At 51.0% G+C, this 16152-nt stretch overlaps 2 protein-coding genes across 4 annotated transcripts in view; both read right to left on the minus strand.

Moving 5' to 3' along the window:
- Positions 1-423: 423 nt before the first annotated feature.
- Catip (ciliogenesis associated TTC17 interacting protein) lies at positions 424-6738 on the minus strand. The gene is made up of 10 exons (XM_051154551.1): positions 6714-6738; positions 6398-6538; positions 5902-6099; positions 5558-5613; positions 4379-4465; positions 4038-4205; positions 3348-3472; positions 2021-2097; positions 1727-1815; positions 424-1550 (listed from the first exon to the last, which is right to left on the minus strand). The coding sequence occupies exons 1-10, from the start codon at positions 6736-6738 to the stop codon at positions 897-899; spliced, it is 1620 nt and encodes a 539-aa protein (XP_051010508.1). The 3' UTR covers positions 424-896.
- Positions 6739-13485: 6747 nt separating this feature from the next.
- Positions 13486-16152, minus strand: part of Pnkd (PNKD metallo-beta-lactamase domain containing) — a 72512-nt gene continuing 69845 nt past the window's right edge. For all 3 annotated transcript variants that reach the window (XM_051154088.1, XM_051154090.1, XM_051154089.1), the window contains 3 exons: positions 15902-15988; positions 14610-14725; positions 13486-14389 (listed from right to left, as the gene is read on the minus strand). In XM_051154088.1, coding sequence (XP_051010045.1) covers positions 14216-14389; positions 14610-14725; positions 15902-15988 — 377 coding nt within the window. In that variant the 3' untranslated portion in view covers positions 13486-14215. The remainder of the gene's footprint in view (positions 14390-14609; positions 14726-15901; positions 15989-16152) is intronic.

Raw genomic sequence — 16152 nt, forward strand, 5'->3', positions numbered from 1 at the left:
GGGGGACGTCATCACTCTCTCTTCTCTTCCTTTTTTTTTGGAGGGGGGGTTTCGAAACAGAGTTTTTCTGTGTGTGGTAGACCTGGCTGTCTTGAACTCATTTGTAGACCAGGCTGGCTTCAAAGTCACAGAGATCCAGCTGCCTCTGCCTTCCGACTGCTGGGATGAAAGGCATGCGCCACCGTGCCCAGCTTCCCTTCTTTTCTTTTTTTTTTTTTTTAAATACTTATATTAAGTATACAGTGTTTTGCATGCATGCACACCAGAAGAGGACACCAGATCTCATTATAGATGGTGGTGAGTCACCATGTGGTTGCTGGGAATTGAACTCAGGACCTTTGGAAGAACAGGTAGTGTTCTTAACCTCTGAGCCATCTCTCCAGCCCCTTTGCTTTTTCAAGACAAGGTTTCTCTGTGTTAGCCTTGGCTGCTCTTGACTCACCTTGTAGACCAGGCTGGCCTTGAACTCACAGCAATCCGCTGCCTCTGCCTCCCTGGGATTAAAGGCATGGGCCACCACACCCAGCTCTTTTCTTAATTTTTAGTTTAATTTTCGAGACAGGGTCTTGCTGTGTAGCCCTGGCTAGCTTTGAACTCACTGCAATTCTCTTGTCTGAGTTCCCTGAGTGCTACTGGGGTTTCAGGTGTGAGCCAACACATCTGACTGCAGGCTTTACTTTTCTTTTCTCTGAAATGGCCATAACTGAAAATAGCATCTGGGGAAAAAAAAAATGAAACTCGCTTGGTAAACGAAGTTAAAGCTTCCCATTTTTGACAAGAGGCGTTGGCCAGACACAGCCCCTGCTGGCAGAGTAGGACCCTGCCTATCACCCACTGAAGCCACAGCCAAGATGCCCAAACCCACCAGTCCCAGTCTCCCACTCCCAGTCATCTGCCTAGTTCTTTTCCAGATTCAAAGCCTGGTTGTCGTCGTCGTCCTCCTCGTCAGTGTCATCGACATCAAGGGTGTCATCGACATCAAGGGTGTCATCGACATCAAGGTTGTCATCGACATCAAGGTTGTCATCGACATCAAGGTTGTCGTCGACATCAAGGTTGTCGTCGTCATCAAGGTTGTCATAGACATCAAAGGTCTCATCATCCTCGACGATGTCACTTTCTTCATCATCGTTAACACTGTTGTAGTAGTCATCGTCGTTGTCTTCATCATAATTGTCATCATCATCATCATAGACGTACAAGTAGTCATTCTCTTCCTCCTCCCCTTCCTCCTTCTCCTCCTCCTCTTCTTCCTCCTCCTCCTCTTCTTCCTCCTCTCCCCCCTCCTCTTTCTCCTCCTCCTCCTCTTCCTCTTCCTCTTCCTCTTCTTCCTCCTCGTACTCCAGCGAGCGGAAAGGGCTTGGCCGGTGTGAGGACCGCAGGGCCGGGATTGGTGAGCGCAGCATCGCAAAGGGCCCGAAGTGCTCCGCGGCGAAGGTGACCACGTCCTCAGGCCGGCGGAGCAGCAAGAAGAGCAGGAAGTCGGAGACCACCGCTTGGGCCTCGGGGTGCTGCCGCAGATAGCTGGTGTGGCTGAGGCGCAGCTGCTCCTGGGGGAGGGGGGGCATGGGGCAGTCCTGCACCGGAGCTCAGCATGGCCCCGATTGGCCAGAAGCGCAGAGGACAGTCCCCCCCATGGGATCCCCGCCCCCCCTCATAGCCGTACTCCCCGTCCATAAGTAGGGCCGCAGGGGGGGCCCCCAGGCTAGCTGCAGCCACTTCTCACCTTCCGGTCCAGGAATTTCGAGTAAAGTTCCAGGTCTTCCTCCCACACCAAGGGCTTCTTATCAAACGTGGGCGGAGGCTCGATCTCATCTGAGTGGGGCGAACAAGAGAACTGAGCACCAATCTCTCGCATACACCGGAAGATCCCGGGAACTTTGAAGTATGGGCAGGGTTGCTCAGAGGGACTAGTGGCAAGGTCCACCCTAACCCTCTCTACCCGATTCAAAAATCCCATCCCACCTCTAGCGTCCTGCCACCTCCCCTTCACTGTGCCACCCTGTCCTGGGCCACTTACCTTCCTCCCTCAAAAGGGGCATCTTGGTGATGATACAACACCCTGGAGAGCCCACCTGGACTCTCTTAGCCAGGTGCCTGCAGGGCAACACAGAAGAAGTTGGGGAGAGAGTCTTCCTTTACCACCGGGTGGAGTCTGAATGGTGCTGAGCACAGTTGAGGCTCAAGTTCTCCATCAGACCCCCCCACCTCCTCACCCTCAGTGTAATGGGAGCCTTCTGGGAAATGACTAAGGTCAAATGAAGGGCATACTGGCAGGGCTCTAATCAGAAAGGAAAAGAGAGAACACTGTCTACCCCACCACACACTGAAGAGAGGCAGCGTGGTGACAACAGCCAGGCAACTCACCAGAAACCAACCCTGCTATTCACGTGTGTGTGTGTGTGTGTGTGTGTGTGTGTGTGTGTGTGTGTGTGTTTCTTGTAGGAGTTGGTTCTCTCCTGCCATGTGACTTTCAGGAATTGAGTGAGGTCATCAGTAAGCTCCACCTTCCCCGCTGAGTCACCCTTTAACTTGGGCATACTCTTTTGAGGGGGCCATCCCAAGTGCTGGGATGACAGGCGTGAGCCCCTGGTGCAGTCTCATCTTGTGGTATTTTGTCCCAGCAGCTTGAGGTAAGACACTACAGTGTCCCCTGGAGACCTGTGTTTACTCTCCTTCCTCTCCTCATCTTAGGTCCTGCCCCAACTAACAGCAAACACCGGGCCTTGCCTAATGCACATCTGTAATTCCAGCAGGGTACTTAGGGTACTAAGGCAGGAGGTCTGAATTTGAGGCTAGCCTGGGCTCACTTTTTTGTTTGTTTGTTTTTTGTTTAATGAAATGTTTTTTAAGATTTATTAATTTATTATTATGTATACCATGCTCTGTGTGTACACCTGCAGGCCAGAAGAGGGCATCAGATCATATTCTAGATGGTTGTGAGCCACCATGTGGTTGCTGGGAACTGAACTCAGGACCTCTGGAAGAGCAGGCAGTGCTCTTAACATCTGAGCCATCTCTCCAGCCCCGGTTTTTGGTTTTTGGTTTTTGTTTTTGTTTTTGTTTTGAGACAGTCTCTCTGTGTTAGCCTTGGCTGTCCTGGACTCGCTTTGTAGATCAGGCTGGCCTCGAACTCACAGCAATCTGGGCACCACACCCAGCTTTTTTTTTTTTTTTTTAATAAAATGAGATGAGCAAGGGAAAGGTACACCCCAGGTCTCCTGGCAGCATCCCAGGGATGATAGTGAGCCCTGTGCCCCATCCCCCGGGGAGGTCTTTTCCTCGTGTTCTGAGCGTCCACACTTTATGTGACACTATCACCTCGGTCCTCCCCACCAGTGGCTCACCCATCAGAGAGCAAATAGAATTGGCAGGAGAAGGGGATGCCCTCTTCAGAGTGTATGGTTTGCTCCACGATGAACATTTCAGCCTGCTGGTTGCCCACTTGGATGGTCTGGAAGCCCAGAGATTGCTGCAGCAGCCAAAGTGGGGGAGCATGGTGAGGTGGTTGGCCACCACAAGTGTCCGCATTATCCTCAAGCCCTCTCCTCCTTCTCAGGTCTTCACTCCTGCCCGCCAGTGACAATCAAACCTTCGCTGTTCAGTACCTCATGCGCCACAAAGTTTGAGTTGTATTCTCTCTCTCTCTCTCTCTCTCTCTCTCTCTCTCTCTCTCTCTCTCTCTCTCCAGGGTTTCTCTGTGCAGCCCTAGCTATCCTAGACTCACTTTGTAGACCAGGCTGGCCTCGAACTCACAGAGATCTGCCTAACCCTGCCTCCCGGGTCCTGGGATTAAAGGCGTGCACCACAGCGGCCCAGGTACTTCTCACCTTTCGGTTCCCCACTGAGTCCACTTCTCCACCCTCGCCCTTCCTTCTGGCAAGTTTGGTTCTTACTTGCTGCTGCCCAGCACATTTCATGCTACTGTCGTGACTTATACCATCCACTTTGGTTGCCACTCTCTCCTATTTTCCATCTGTCTTTCCCACCCATAGTTTGCCCCCAGGCCAGTTACTTTGCCCAGAGACAGTACTCACATAGGTGCAATGGCACAGATTGCCCTCGGAGTCCAAGGCTAGGAAGCGAGCACCACTGGGCACTGCCTTCTTCCAGGCCATCACTCTCAGCAGCACCACATTGGCGGTACTGGAGACAAAGCCCTTAAGCGATTCACAGGGCAACACAGAGACTCCCGTCTTCGTTTCCTGTTTGGGGCAGATCTGAGTCAGAGACCTGGGACTCAGAAGAGGGGGGAAGGAGGTGTTGGAGCAGGGTGCTGTGTGTTTGGCCCTTCTCAAGGTCTTGGTGTAAGTAGTTGGCCTTACCTGAGCTTGTCCCCCGCTGTGGTTCTGAGGATTTGGGAGGGGTTCACTCTTACCTCACCCTCCTTGACACTTCTGGTCACAACCATCTGGTCCTCCTGCTTCAGAACACTCGTCTTCCTCTCCATGGGGAGGATGGGAAACTAAAGGTCAGAGTACAGGAAGAAACACATGCTCACCCTGGAGAGGCTAGCTCCCATTCTTTCTTCTATTTTGTTTGTATTTTGTTTTTTTTCTGAGACAAAGTAGTTCAGAAGGGCCTGGGAACTCCCTATAGAGCCCAGGATAGCCTTGTACTTGCAGCAATTCTCCTGCCTCAGCCTCCCAAGCACTGGGATTATAGACAAATGCAGTCAGTCTCACTCTTTATAAACAAAGTAAGACAAAGCCCCTGTCTCAATCAAGAAAAAAAATGAAATAAGATAATGACAGAAGATGAGCAAAAAAGCCCCATAGCCTGATGTGGTAGTCCAGCACTCAGGGGGGCAATTTGGGTTCAAAACCATCCTCAAGCCGGGCATGGTGGTACATGCCTTAATCCCAGCATTTGGGAGGCAGACGCAGGTGGATCGCTGTGAGTTTGAGGCCAGCTTGGTTTACAGAGCAAGTTCAGGACAGCCAAGGCTACACAGAGAAACTCTGTCTTAGAAAAACAAAACAACAACATCCTGGGCTACATATCAAGGTTGAGGCCAGTCTGGCTATGAGACTGTCTCAAAAAAGGAAGGAAGGAAGGAGAGGCAGGACAGGAGGCCTTCCATTTATGGTGGAGGTGAGGACTAGGGCCATACTATGCAATAGGAAAGCTGAACAGTTGTACACCTCAGAACAGAACATAGGTTTCTAGCTGGGAGTGGGTTCTTTGAGAAGGATGTTAGGCCCAAGTCAGCTCCCATGTTTAGCTAGGGCATGGCCGCACAGAGGAAGTTACGGAAGGGGCTGGGTGGAGGGTGGAACGCCAGATGATTTGGAGGCCAAATAGTGACAGGCTCCAGGGAAAGGCCAGGGCACATGACCTACAGGCCTTCAGGCTGGAGAAGGACCCACAGGGCTGGGCTCTGTGCCTCTAGAAGACATTAACAGCAGTGATGGAGGTGACAGGCTAGCAAGCTGTTGTGTGTGGTAGAGGCTCATGGAAGGTGGTAGTGTGATATTCTGCTAAATTGCCTCCTGCCCTCACAGGGTCTGCTTACCCCAGACCAGGGGCAAGGCCAGGAGAGGCTGGGAGTAAATACCTTGATACACTCATGACTGTGCTGCTCCAGTAGCTCCAGTCTGTTGGTTAGGTAGCCTGGGGTACAGGGAGGCAAGGGCACAAGTCTGGGATGGCCCCTAGGGAAGGTGCTGGCCCAGGCTTGGTGCAGTGTGGCCATGGGAAAGTGACAAGGTGGTCAGTACTGTTCTTTTCCTGGGTATGTGGCTAAGAATAACCTCTTGTCCCCTTCCTCCTCCCTCCCTCATTCTCCCCTCCCCCACCCTCAGCTCCACCCCCATTCCCCCGGGGCAGGTCCTGATTAAGGGCATATAGACTGGAGTGGGGGCCATAGAGGGAAGATATGAGGGGCAGCTGGCACTCTACCTAGGAGGGAGGTTCCACACAACGACTTATCTAGGAAGCTTCGGCTAAAGGCGTGTACCAGTAGGCAGTGGGTCATGATGCCCAGCTGGTCCTTGTATTTCCCTTTCTGCACATCTATGGTCAGCTCTCCCTGAGGCTCCCCTGCATCTGAGACGATGGCCAGAGTCTCTGGGAAGAACAGCAGCCATTCATCCAGCCCTGTGTGGTGCAGAGAAGCTCTCTCCAGGCCCAGCCTCTGGATGTCACATCACCCACTCAACCCTTGCCATGTCTCCTTCCTTGCCAGCTTTGCCACCCCTCTGTCATTAGCAGGTGGCAGCTGGTGAAGATTCGCTCCACCCCCACCCCCATCCCCTGCCCCCGGTCCCAACAATAGGCTTGTTCCTCCACATACATTAGCAAATAGGTATCAGGTCTTTTCTGAATCTCAAGAGACTCAAGTGGAGAGAGGCGGGGCCTATCTAGGTCTCCTCTCTCATCCTCCTCAGACTTTCGCCGGTCCTCCCCACCCCACCATCTGGCTCACTTAAGGAGCTGAGGAAGCTAATGGCTTCCGCATTGGCCTCTGGGAATGGCTGCTGCGGCTGCGGCTGCTGCAGCGGTTGGCTTGAGTGGTGCTCGTCCTTGGCTTTGGAGCCTACAAGAGGAAAGACAAGCTGATATATCAGACCCTAGGGAAAAAAGGGAAGAGTAGGCAGGGCCACCCCGGTCCTGATCTCCATCCCCACGAACGAAATTTACTAAGACCTGTACGTTGTAGGGGAGAAATATCCCTTCTCCCTCTACCCACAGATCAGCAGTCCATTCCCCACCTGCGGAAGAAACTTTGGAAGACATACTGATTAAGGCCAGTCAGTTTGTGGCTAGTTGTCTCCATGGCAACCAGAAGCTAGGCACTGCCTCTTAAAGGGCCACGTCAAGCTCTCGGGTTTAGCCCAAGCTTTGAGATGTTGTCCAGCAGATGGCACACTTGACATTCTTAAGAGGCAAGGGGAAAGCAGGTTTTTACAACTTCCTAGGAAGTAATGGACTACTAAGGAGGGACTAGAGAGGTGCCTCAGCAGTTGAGAGCACTGGCTGTCTTTCCAAAGCACCTGGGTTTGAATCCCAGCGCCAACATGATGGCTCACATCTGTCTCCAGTTCTGTGGGATCCAACACTTTCTTCTGATCTCTGTGGGATACCAGAGACAAACGTGGCACACAACAAAACAGTAAAATATAACAATAATACAAAGAAGTCGTGGACTCAGCCAGGAAGAGTGACCCATGACCATAATCCCAGCACTCCCAACTCCGAGGCAGGAAGATAAGGAGCTTAAAGACAGACCTGGGCTAACTCACAGAATCCACTTCAAGGTTGTGCTTGTGAGCTATAATCCTAATATGGATAGTCTCTGACCTCCAATGGCTCAGACTCCAATTCATTGCTTTTTATTTTATTTATTTATTTGATTTTTCAAGACAAGGTTTCTCTGTGTAGCCTTGGCTGTCCTGGACTCACTTTGTAGACCAGGCTGGCCTTGAACTCACAGCGATCTGCCTGCCTCTGCCTCCAGAGTTCTGGGATTAAAGATATGTACCACCACTGCCCAGCCCTATAGCAAATGCTTTAAGTACATCTGTCCTCAGCCAGACACTGTTTTAACTGCCTTTGCGAACAGCATCTCATTTGTTAAGCTAGCTTGGCCCATGGTATTTTCTTTGTTTGGTTTCGTTGCTTTGAGACAGGGTCTTATGTAGCTCAGACTGGCTTCAAACAGTATGCAGTGGAGAATGACCTTAAGTTTAAGTTTCTAATCTTCCTCTGTCTCCTGAGTGCTAAGACGGCAGGTGTGTGCCTCCATTCCCAGCCTATGAGGTGCTGGGGGATCACAGCTACAGCATCTCACATGCATAGCAGGCACCCGACCAACTGGGCTGCATCTCAGCCCCTGAAGTACTTTTAAAACGTGTTTTTTGAGGCAAGGGTTCTCTATGGGTGTCCTGAAACTCTCTATGTAGACTGACCTGAACTCACAGAGATCCACCAGCCTTTGCCTCCTGAGTGCTGGGGAAGCAGAGGCAGGCAGATCTCTGTGAGTTTGAGGCCAGCCTGGTCTACAAAGCAAGTCTAAGACAGCCAAGGCTACACAGAGAAACTCTATCTCCAAAAACAAAAAAGCAAAACAAAAAACTCTATAATATGAATTTATGTAAAGTTAGCCAAAAACACTTCCCTTTTGGTCTCCTGGGTGCTAGGATTACAGGCATGCACCAATAGTTTTCTTTTTTAAGATGGGGTATCATATGTCTTAGGTTGGACCAGAATGCCTTATGCAGTTGTGGATCATGCAGAATTTCAGATCCTCCCGACTCTTAAGTACTGAGACAAGTGTGGACCATCATGGTTGGCCCATGAGATCTTGGGGATTCATGAATGTTAGGCAAGAATTCTACTTGAGCCACACTTTTAGCTCCTAAATCATTTTGGTTATTAGAATAAAGTTAAAAAGAAAAAGCCCAACACACCTGTGGCTCCAGAGTCTTTGTTCTTTGTTTGAGATGCTGCCTTACTATGCAACCTTGGCTGGCTTGGAACTTACTATGTTGACAAGTCTGGCCTCAAAATCACAGAGATCTCCCTGAATCTGCACTGCCCCTATGTGCTGGGACTATAGGTCTGTGCCACCACACCTAGTCCTTCCTTTCTTTCTTTCTTTTTTGTTTTTGTTTTTTGGTTTGGGGCTAGTGGTGTTGGTTTTTGGAGACAGGGTTTTCCTGTGTAGCCCTGGCTGTTCTGGACTTGCTTTGTAGACCAGGCTGGTCTAGAATTCAGAGATCTACCTGCCTCTGCATCCCAAGTGGTGGGATACTGGGATTAAAGGTGTGTGCCTGTGTGGTTTCTTCCTTCTTTCTTCTTTTTTTTGGGGGGGGGGGAGTTTTGTTGTTGTTTGTTTTGGTTTTTTTGAGACAGGGTTTCTCTGTGTAGCCTTGACTGTCCTGGATTCGCTTTGTAGACCAGGCTGGCCTCGAACTCACAGCAATCCACCTGCTTCTGCCTCCCAAGTGCTGGGTCATGCGCCACCATGCCCGGTTCTTTCTTTTTTTCTAAGACAGCATTTTCCTATGTGGCTCTGGCTGGACTGGAATTCATTATGTACTCCAGGCTACCCACAGATATCCACCTGCCTCTTCTTCTTCAGTGCTGGCATCAAAGGTGTGCTCTGCATGCCAGGCCTTCCACCTGATTTCAATGGTTTTGCTGTGTGAGCACGGCTTCAGAAAACAAGATGGTTGCAGCCCTCTACTCACACAGTCACATATACACGGGCACACTCACTAACAGACACATGACTTCCGCACTCATTTCTGCAATCTTGGAGAAGGAATGAACAAAACCAAACCATTATGCTGGTAATTTTTGAGACTGTGCGTTACTTGAACACTTTTGGGATCTGTCCATGTGTTCCCCTCTATTTCCCTCCTAAAAGTATAGTCCCAGAAATCTGATGCAGCCTTTTTCAAAGTGGCTGCTTCAGCCCTTCCCACCCAATGCTCCTCAACAGCTTTTAGTGGAAGCTGCAGTGGATGTAAACATGTTTTTGTTTTGGTCCCAAGTGTGGGATGGGAAACAGACTTGTGAGAGAACAGGTGATGTTTATCCACTAGAAGACAAACAGCCTCTTTCAGGAGCTTAGTCTTTGCCAGCTGATAAACATCCTAGTATGAGCTCTGAGTGGACAGAACAAGAGGCTGTGCCTTTTGGTCTTGGCATCATTTCCTATTGTCTGGCTGTTCATTGCTCCACTTTGATGACGTTCGTCGTAGAGAACCGCTCCGGGTTCCAGCAGCTGAGGTTGCAGTCACCTTTGCTGAATTGCAGGTTTGCTATTTAACAGGCCTGCTGTAATCCTGCTGACTAGGAGGAGTGGAATTGCTCCCAGGAACTGAGTCTAAGAAGGTCTGCTTCACCTGTTCCTTTTAACCCCTTTTCTCTCCTATGTAGGATAGGTATGTTGGAATGGAGGTATAAACACTAAAGAACCCCAAAGAAATAGATTTGAAAAAAGCTCAAGTTACAGGAAGCTGCTGGAGGCTATGCTTAGGCTGTTGGGCATTGTTTCTAGTGTCAGGTCATCTGCTGTTTGAGACTTTTCGTCCTCTGCGTTCAATGTGGTCGTGTTGGGACAAAGAGAGCTCATCCTGGTGTGGTCATATGACCCACCATGGTCCAGCAGAATTCCATTCCTGGAACTAAAGGAGATTCTGCTAGGCTTGATGAACTGTAGCATGTGAGGCTGGAATTTCTAGAGACCATCTGTGTCCTGTAAGGAGAAAGCTAACACTGAAGAAAGCAGAGCTGAATGAGGAGTGTGTGTGTGTGTGTGTATGGTGTGTGTATGTATGTGTGTGTGTGTTGTATGCGTGTGTGTATTTGTGTGTGTGTATGTGTGTGTATGTGAGTGTGTGTGTGTATGTGTGTATGTATGTATGTGTATGTGTGTGTATGTCTGTGTGTCTGTGTGTGTGGTGTGTGATGTGTGTGTGTGGTGTGTGATGTATGTGTGAATGTGTGTGTATGTATGTGTGTGTTGTATGCGTATTTGTATGCATGTGTATGTGTATGTGTGTGTATGTATGTGTGTAGGTGTGTGTATGTACACGTGTATGTGTGTGTGTTTTGGTTTTCTTGTCACTGTTTGCTTATTTGTTTGTTGAGACAGAGTACTCCGGAGATACCTCCATGTAGCCCAAGTGAGCCTTCAGTTCACCATGTAACCCTTGGCCTTGGGCTCCTGCCTCTGTCTGAGATTACTGGTGCATGCCACCACACTGGCTCTGCTGTTGTCATGAGACAGGCTCTTGGGATGTGATCCACTCTGGCCTCAAACCTGCAATCTTCCTGCATCTGTGCCTAGTGAAGACGCCCTGAACGCCTGGCTCTGCCCATGCCTGATGCATCATGATGTGACTTGGAAAAATACCTCCAAGCCATGGAGAATCTATTCCTCTTACGGCCCCCGAAATAAATAAGATGGGAATTCCTTGCCCAAGACATTGCCAAGCAGGACAGAGCTGGGACTGACCCCCAGGAGTCTAAGGCTGATGGCACCCCCTGTCCTATGAGCAAAAAAATCACGGTATGGTCTCACTTATCATTCAAATACACAGTGAGGTGGGAGGACCCCAAGGCCCATGGAAATGCCTCCCCAGCCCAAAAACTATCAATGAGGGCTCCTACCACTGAACAAGCCCAGAGTGACCTGTGCAGTTCAGGACCTGGGGCTGACCCACTAGGGCATCAGTGAGCTAAACTCTTTACAGAGCCAGCCTGCATGAGGGAGATGAGGACTGTAGCCCATACTTAAAAGGGAGACTGATCTCTGTCAGGGTAGGAAAACCATTCTTTTTTAGTTTTTCTAGACAGGGTTTCTCTGTGTATAGCCCTGGCTCCCTGGAATCACTCTGTAGACTAGGCAGGCCTTGAACTCACAGAGATCCTCCTGTCTCTGCCTCCGAGTGTTGGGATTAAAGGTGTGTGCCACCACTGCCCAGCAGAAAATCATTCTTGGCCTGGCCCAGTATGGCACTGTGCCAGTGTGTACTGGTGTTCAGCCATACACGGCCACCTGGAGGACTATTGCCATAGGTAGGGGTCACTTTGCTTTTTGTCTTTCTATTTTAAAAAATACCCACCACCCCACCCTGAGACACAGTTTCTCTGCATAGCCTTGGCTTTGTAGACCAGGCTGGCATCGAACTCACAAAGATCTGCCTGCCTCTGCCTCCTGGAGTGCTGGGATTACAGGTGTGCACCAACATGCCTGGCTTTAAAGAAATACCTCTAATTGCCTCCAAGAGCTAAAAACTGAGCTGGAGAGATGGCTCAGAGGTTAAGAGCACTGGCTGCTCTTCAAAAGGTCCTGAGTTCACATGATGGCTCAGAACCATCTATAATGAGATCTGGTGCCCTCTTCTGGTGTGCAGGTGTATATGCAGGCAAAACCACTGTATACATAATAAATAAAAGCTTAAAAAAAAAAAAAAAAAAAAAAGAGCTAAAAACCAGTCTTGCACACCAAAACCAAGTATGGCCCAAAAGATAGATGCAGCTGGGCATGGTGGTGCACACCTTTAATCCTAGCACTGAAGAGGCAGAGGCAGGCAGATCTCTTATGCCAGCCTGGTCTACAGAGTGAGTTCCAGGACAGCCAGGGCTACACAGACAAGCTGGAGCCAAGGTTGTGTTCCTGGAATGCTCTTCCTTGCTGGGCTATGTCCAGTGGTGTCCTACGTGTCACAAGCTGAGGGAAAGACTGAGGTACGTACCCACATTGCCAACTCCCAACCAAAGCACGTGGGCTGTGGAAGGAATATGTGGAGGGCATTTTTTTTCTGGGCTGTTCTGGTGCTCTTGGAGATTGAACTCAGGGCCTAGAACAGGATAGGATGCCCAGAGCCCTTCCCGTAACCCTCAGTTACGGGACCCAGAATGGAATCAGGAAACTGAACAGATTCTCTACTGTTGCTTCCATGCGGCAGCACTGGTAAGTCATTTAAAGACCAGACCTTGCTTAAATCATTCATTCAACATTTATTGAGCGCCTACTGTGTGCCAGGCACCGTGCTAGGCGCAGAAATACAGAGATGCATAAGATACAGTCCATGCCCTTAGGGATTCACAGTCTAGAAGGGGAGACAAACATGTAAACAAGTGAAATACAGTGTGATAGGTGCCACGAGAGAAGCATTTACAAGGTGCAGAGGTAGCCTGGAAGAGAGGGGTGAGGGGTGCCTTCCTGGGGGAGGAGCCTGGGAGAGGCTACTAGGTGTTTGCCAGGCAGAGGAGGCCGGAGGAGCGGGAAGGCATTCCAGCTGCAGAAACAGCGTGAGCGAAGGCACAAAGGCATGAAACTGCGTGTGTTTTGGAGGCGGGGACGGCTAACTAGTCTGGTGGTATTGCTAGAGTGAGTTCCAAAGGCTGGGGCTGGAGAGAGCAGCTGAGGCCAGATGAAAAGGGAAACTGAGGGCAGGGGCATCTCAGAAGAACAACAGAGGGCACTGCACAGCCCAAGGGAAGGCTCTGACATAGAAAGGTGTGGCTCCTGGCTAACCCAAAGTGTGCCTGCTAAACCACCATAGTGCTCCTTACTGTGGCCCCAAAGGGCCCTTGACCAGAGACCAGAGAGCAGCACATCTGGAAGGGATGATGAGCAGAGGGCATGCCCAGGCCTAGGATCCTGGAAGCTGCCACTCCCTTGAGCTCCCTGTTACCAGACCTACACACTGCCAGCATGCAGCCCCAGGGTCCAATGGGAAATCATGTAAGAATGAAGTTTTTTGGCAAACTGCAGAGCCAGATGAGTGCCAGGTCTGAAAGGTCAGCCTTTAAGAGACTTAAAGAAGAGAAGAGTTGAGGATAAAGCAAGAGAGGGTAAGACGGAAGGCAGGCAGGGAGGGATTCCTAAGAACAAAGGCCAAAAGGAAAAAGCAGCTCTCTGTCCGAGGCAGATCCCAGTTCTCTCTCCCCTGAGAAGGCAGGCCTTTGTGACCTGGGGCAGGGGAGAGGCCAGTGGCAGGCCCAGGACAGATGCGCCTCGCCTGGTGTGTGGCTCTGTATCCCAGGGTCTTGTGTCTCCTTGGCCTGAGGCAGAAGATTCCTTGGCAATCAGGGACCTTTCTCTCGGGCCTTCAGGGCATCCACTGAGGCAGGGGCTAGTCAGAGCCAGGCTTCCAGCCCTTGGGTGTTCTTAGGAATGGCTTTGCCTGGCAATGTCTTAGCAGGGTGGGTAGGATGGGGTTTAAAAGTCTCAGTCACCCAGAGTCTGGCTGTCCCTGTTGGTGACCACTTTCTCAGGCACCACACCTTTGATCATTTTGTGGGGGATGAGCTTCTCCAACAACCTTGGATCGGGGAAAGTGGAAGGCAGACTAGTCTTGCCATGACTCTGCTCTCCTGGGTTGTAGGGCTCCAGTGAGAGTGTGGCCTCTGCAGGGGGAGCCAACAGCAACCTTCATGATCTGGCTATTGGTCCACAAGTGGGGGAAGGGAGGCAGACCTTCCGAGGCAGCAGAATCTGGAGATGGCCCAGGGGCTCCCTTCCTCTAACCCTAAACACCCGGCTGTACTGTATGGGGTCTCCGAGCCTTCTACTCCTTCCTCCTCCAGGTCCCACGGCTTGGGCTCTGCCTCCCCTGACCAGTCTGGAAGGAATGGCGCTGTCTAGGGCACCAATGGCGGTGTGTGGCATTAGTGATGAAGATGGTGAGGTGTGGGTGGTGGGTGGCCTCCCCTCTGCAGGGACAGCCCGGACTGGGGTGGGCTAGGGCTATCACTTGCTCTTGTGCATGTCCTTCAGCCGGCGCAGCTCCTCCAGGAGCTGGGCCCGGGAGTAGCCATCATCACTGGTGGGGCCTGGCCCTGGCCCCAGAGCCTCCTGTAGAGCCAGGCAATGGGTTCTCAGGAACGGGTTGTAAGCTCGCTCCTCTCCCAGGGTGGATGGGCACTGCAGAGCAAGAGGCACGGGGATGTGTGGATAAAAGCTAGAGAAAGGACCCAATACAGGGATGTCTGTCCTAGCCCCTACCCTCCTGGGCTAAGAGGCCTGATGTAGAAAGGCCTCACAGCCCCAGGCTGGGCCATGATAGGCACTAGCTGGATAAGGGCCAGGTTCCTGTTCCATCCCATCCCATCCCGCCCCACCCCATCCGTTCTCCAGGCCTCACTGTGCTCTTGCGTTCCATCCGTTGCCTCTGCACCCACTGCATCTTCCTCTCCCGAGCCAAATTCTCAGGTTCCACGACTCCTGCAAAGCCCAGGTTCTCTTCTGCATATTCATGTCCTATCCACAGCCGCAGGGGGCCAGGAAGCAAGGCAGGGAGAGAGAGAGACAGAGAGAGAGACAGAGAGAGAGACAGAGAGACAGACAGAGAGAGAGACAGAGACAGAGACAGAGAGACAGAGACAGAGAGAGATGCGTGGTGAAGTCACAAGTCCCTCCCACTCTAAGGCACAGGCCCACTGCTGCCCACCAATCAGAGGGGAGGGCAGGGCTCTCAGAAAACCTCAATTCCAAAGCTGCTTTTTCAACCATGGGCAATGCTGCTGGGACAAGGGGTGGGGAGAGGCAAAAGCAGTTTGGGCTCATGGGGAAATCACTAACTTTGGAGCTAGGAGGCCATGGTTAGCCCCTTACCCTGCCCAAATGACTTCACTTATGATTTGGCACCTCCCCTCCACAAGCCCCCAGCACCAGCTTTGTCATTTGGTAAGTGGGGAAGACAGTAACATGCCAGGAAAAAAATTAAAAGGAAAAAAAAAGTTAGGGAAGGGTAGGTGAATTTGGGGAGAGTTTGGGTGTGGGTGTCTGTGTGTGTCTTGTCTGTGTGTGTATGTGTGTATGAGTGTGTGTCTCTGAGTATGTGTATATAGGTGTGTATGTCTGTGCGTGTGTGTCTGTGTGTGTGAGTCTGTGTGTGTATGTGAGTGTGTGTCTGTGTGTGTGTCTTCACCCAGCCCAGGTGGCACTGTGTTTTTCCTAGTGCATGTAATAGAGTCTAGTAAGTGACGGCTGCTTACAGTATCCATTATACAAATGAGTATGTGTTTTGTGGATTAAAGAAGATACCTGTGACTATTTATATCAAATACCGGCCAATGGGTACCCGTGGGCCAGATTTACTGTTTTCTCAGATAAGCAAAGGCTACTTTCTGTTTGGTTCTTTGACCATAATTATCTGAACAACTAGATAGCTCTCCAGGAGGACTCTGAGTCCTTGGGGCTCCCAAGAGGCCAAGGGCAGGCTGTGGGAAGGGACAGTGGCATGAGAGGCACATAGCCAGTACTACATTCCAGGAGGGAGGTCAGTGTCTGCTTCCTCATCCGACTCTGCATGGATTGGCTATGTTACTTCTGGACCATGAACTAAGATTGCCAATCTCTAGGAAAGTGAGGGCCTGGGAGGGTCCTAGTGACAGGCAAGGCATGGGGCTGGGAGGAGGGGGAGGGGCACCTCACCAGGCCACAGCAGGGTGTCATCCCCCAGGTCTAACACAGTGTCCAGTGAACTCAGCATGGTCTCTGCTGTGCCTTCGAAGGTCCGTCCTGCAATGGGATCAGGTGTTCAAGGATGGCATGGCATGATATAAGGCATATGGGGGTGGGGAATAGGGGAGGTGGGGGGGAGGGAACAAATTAGGCAGCTTTGTTCAGCCTACCAATCCTTTAACTGAGCCCTGCCTGGCCATCCCAAGGCATCTACTCCCTCC

Source organism: Acomys russatus, chromosome 12, assembly GCF_903995435.1.
Source record: "Acomys russatus chromosome 12, mAcoRus1.1, whole genome shotgun sequence".
NCBI lineage: Eukaryota > Metazoa > Chordata > Mammalia > Rodentia > Muridae > Acomys > Acomys russatus.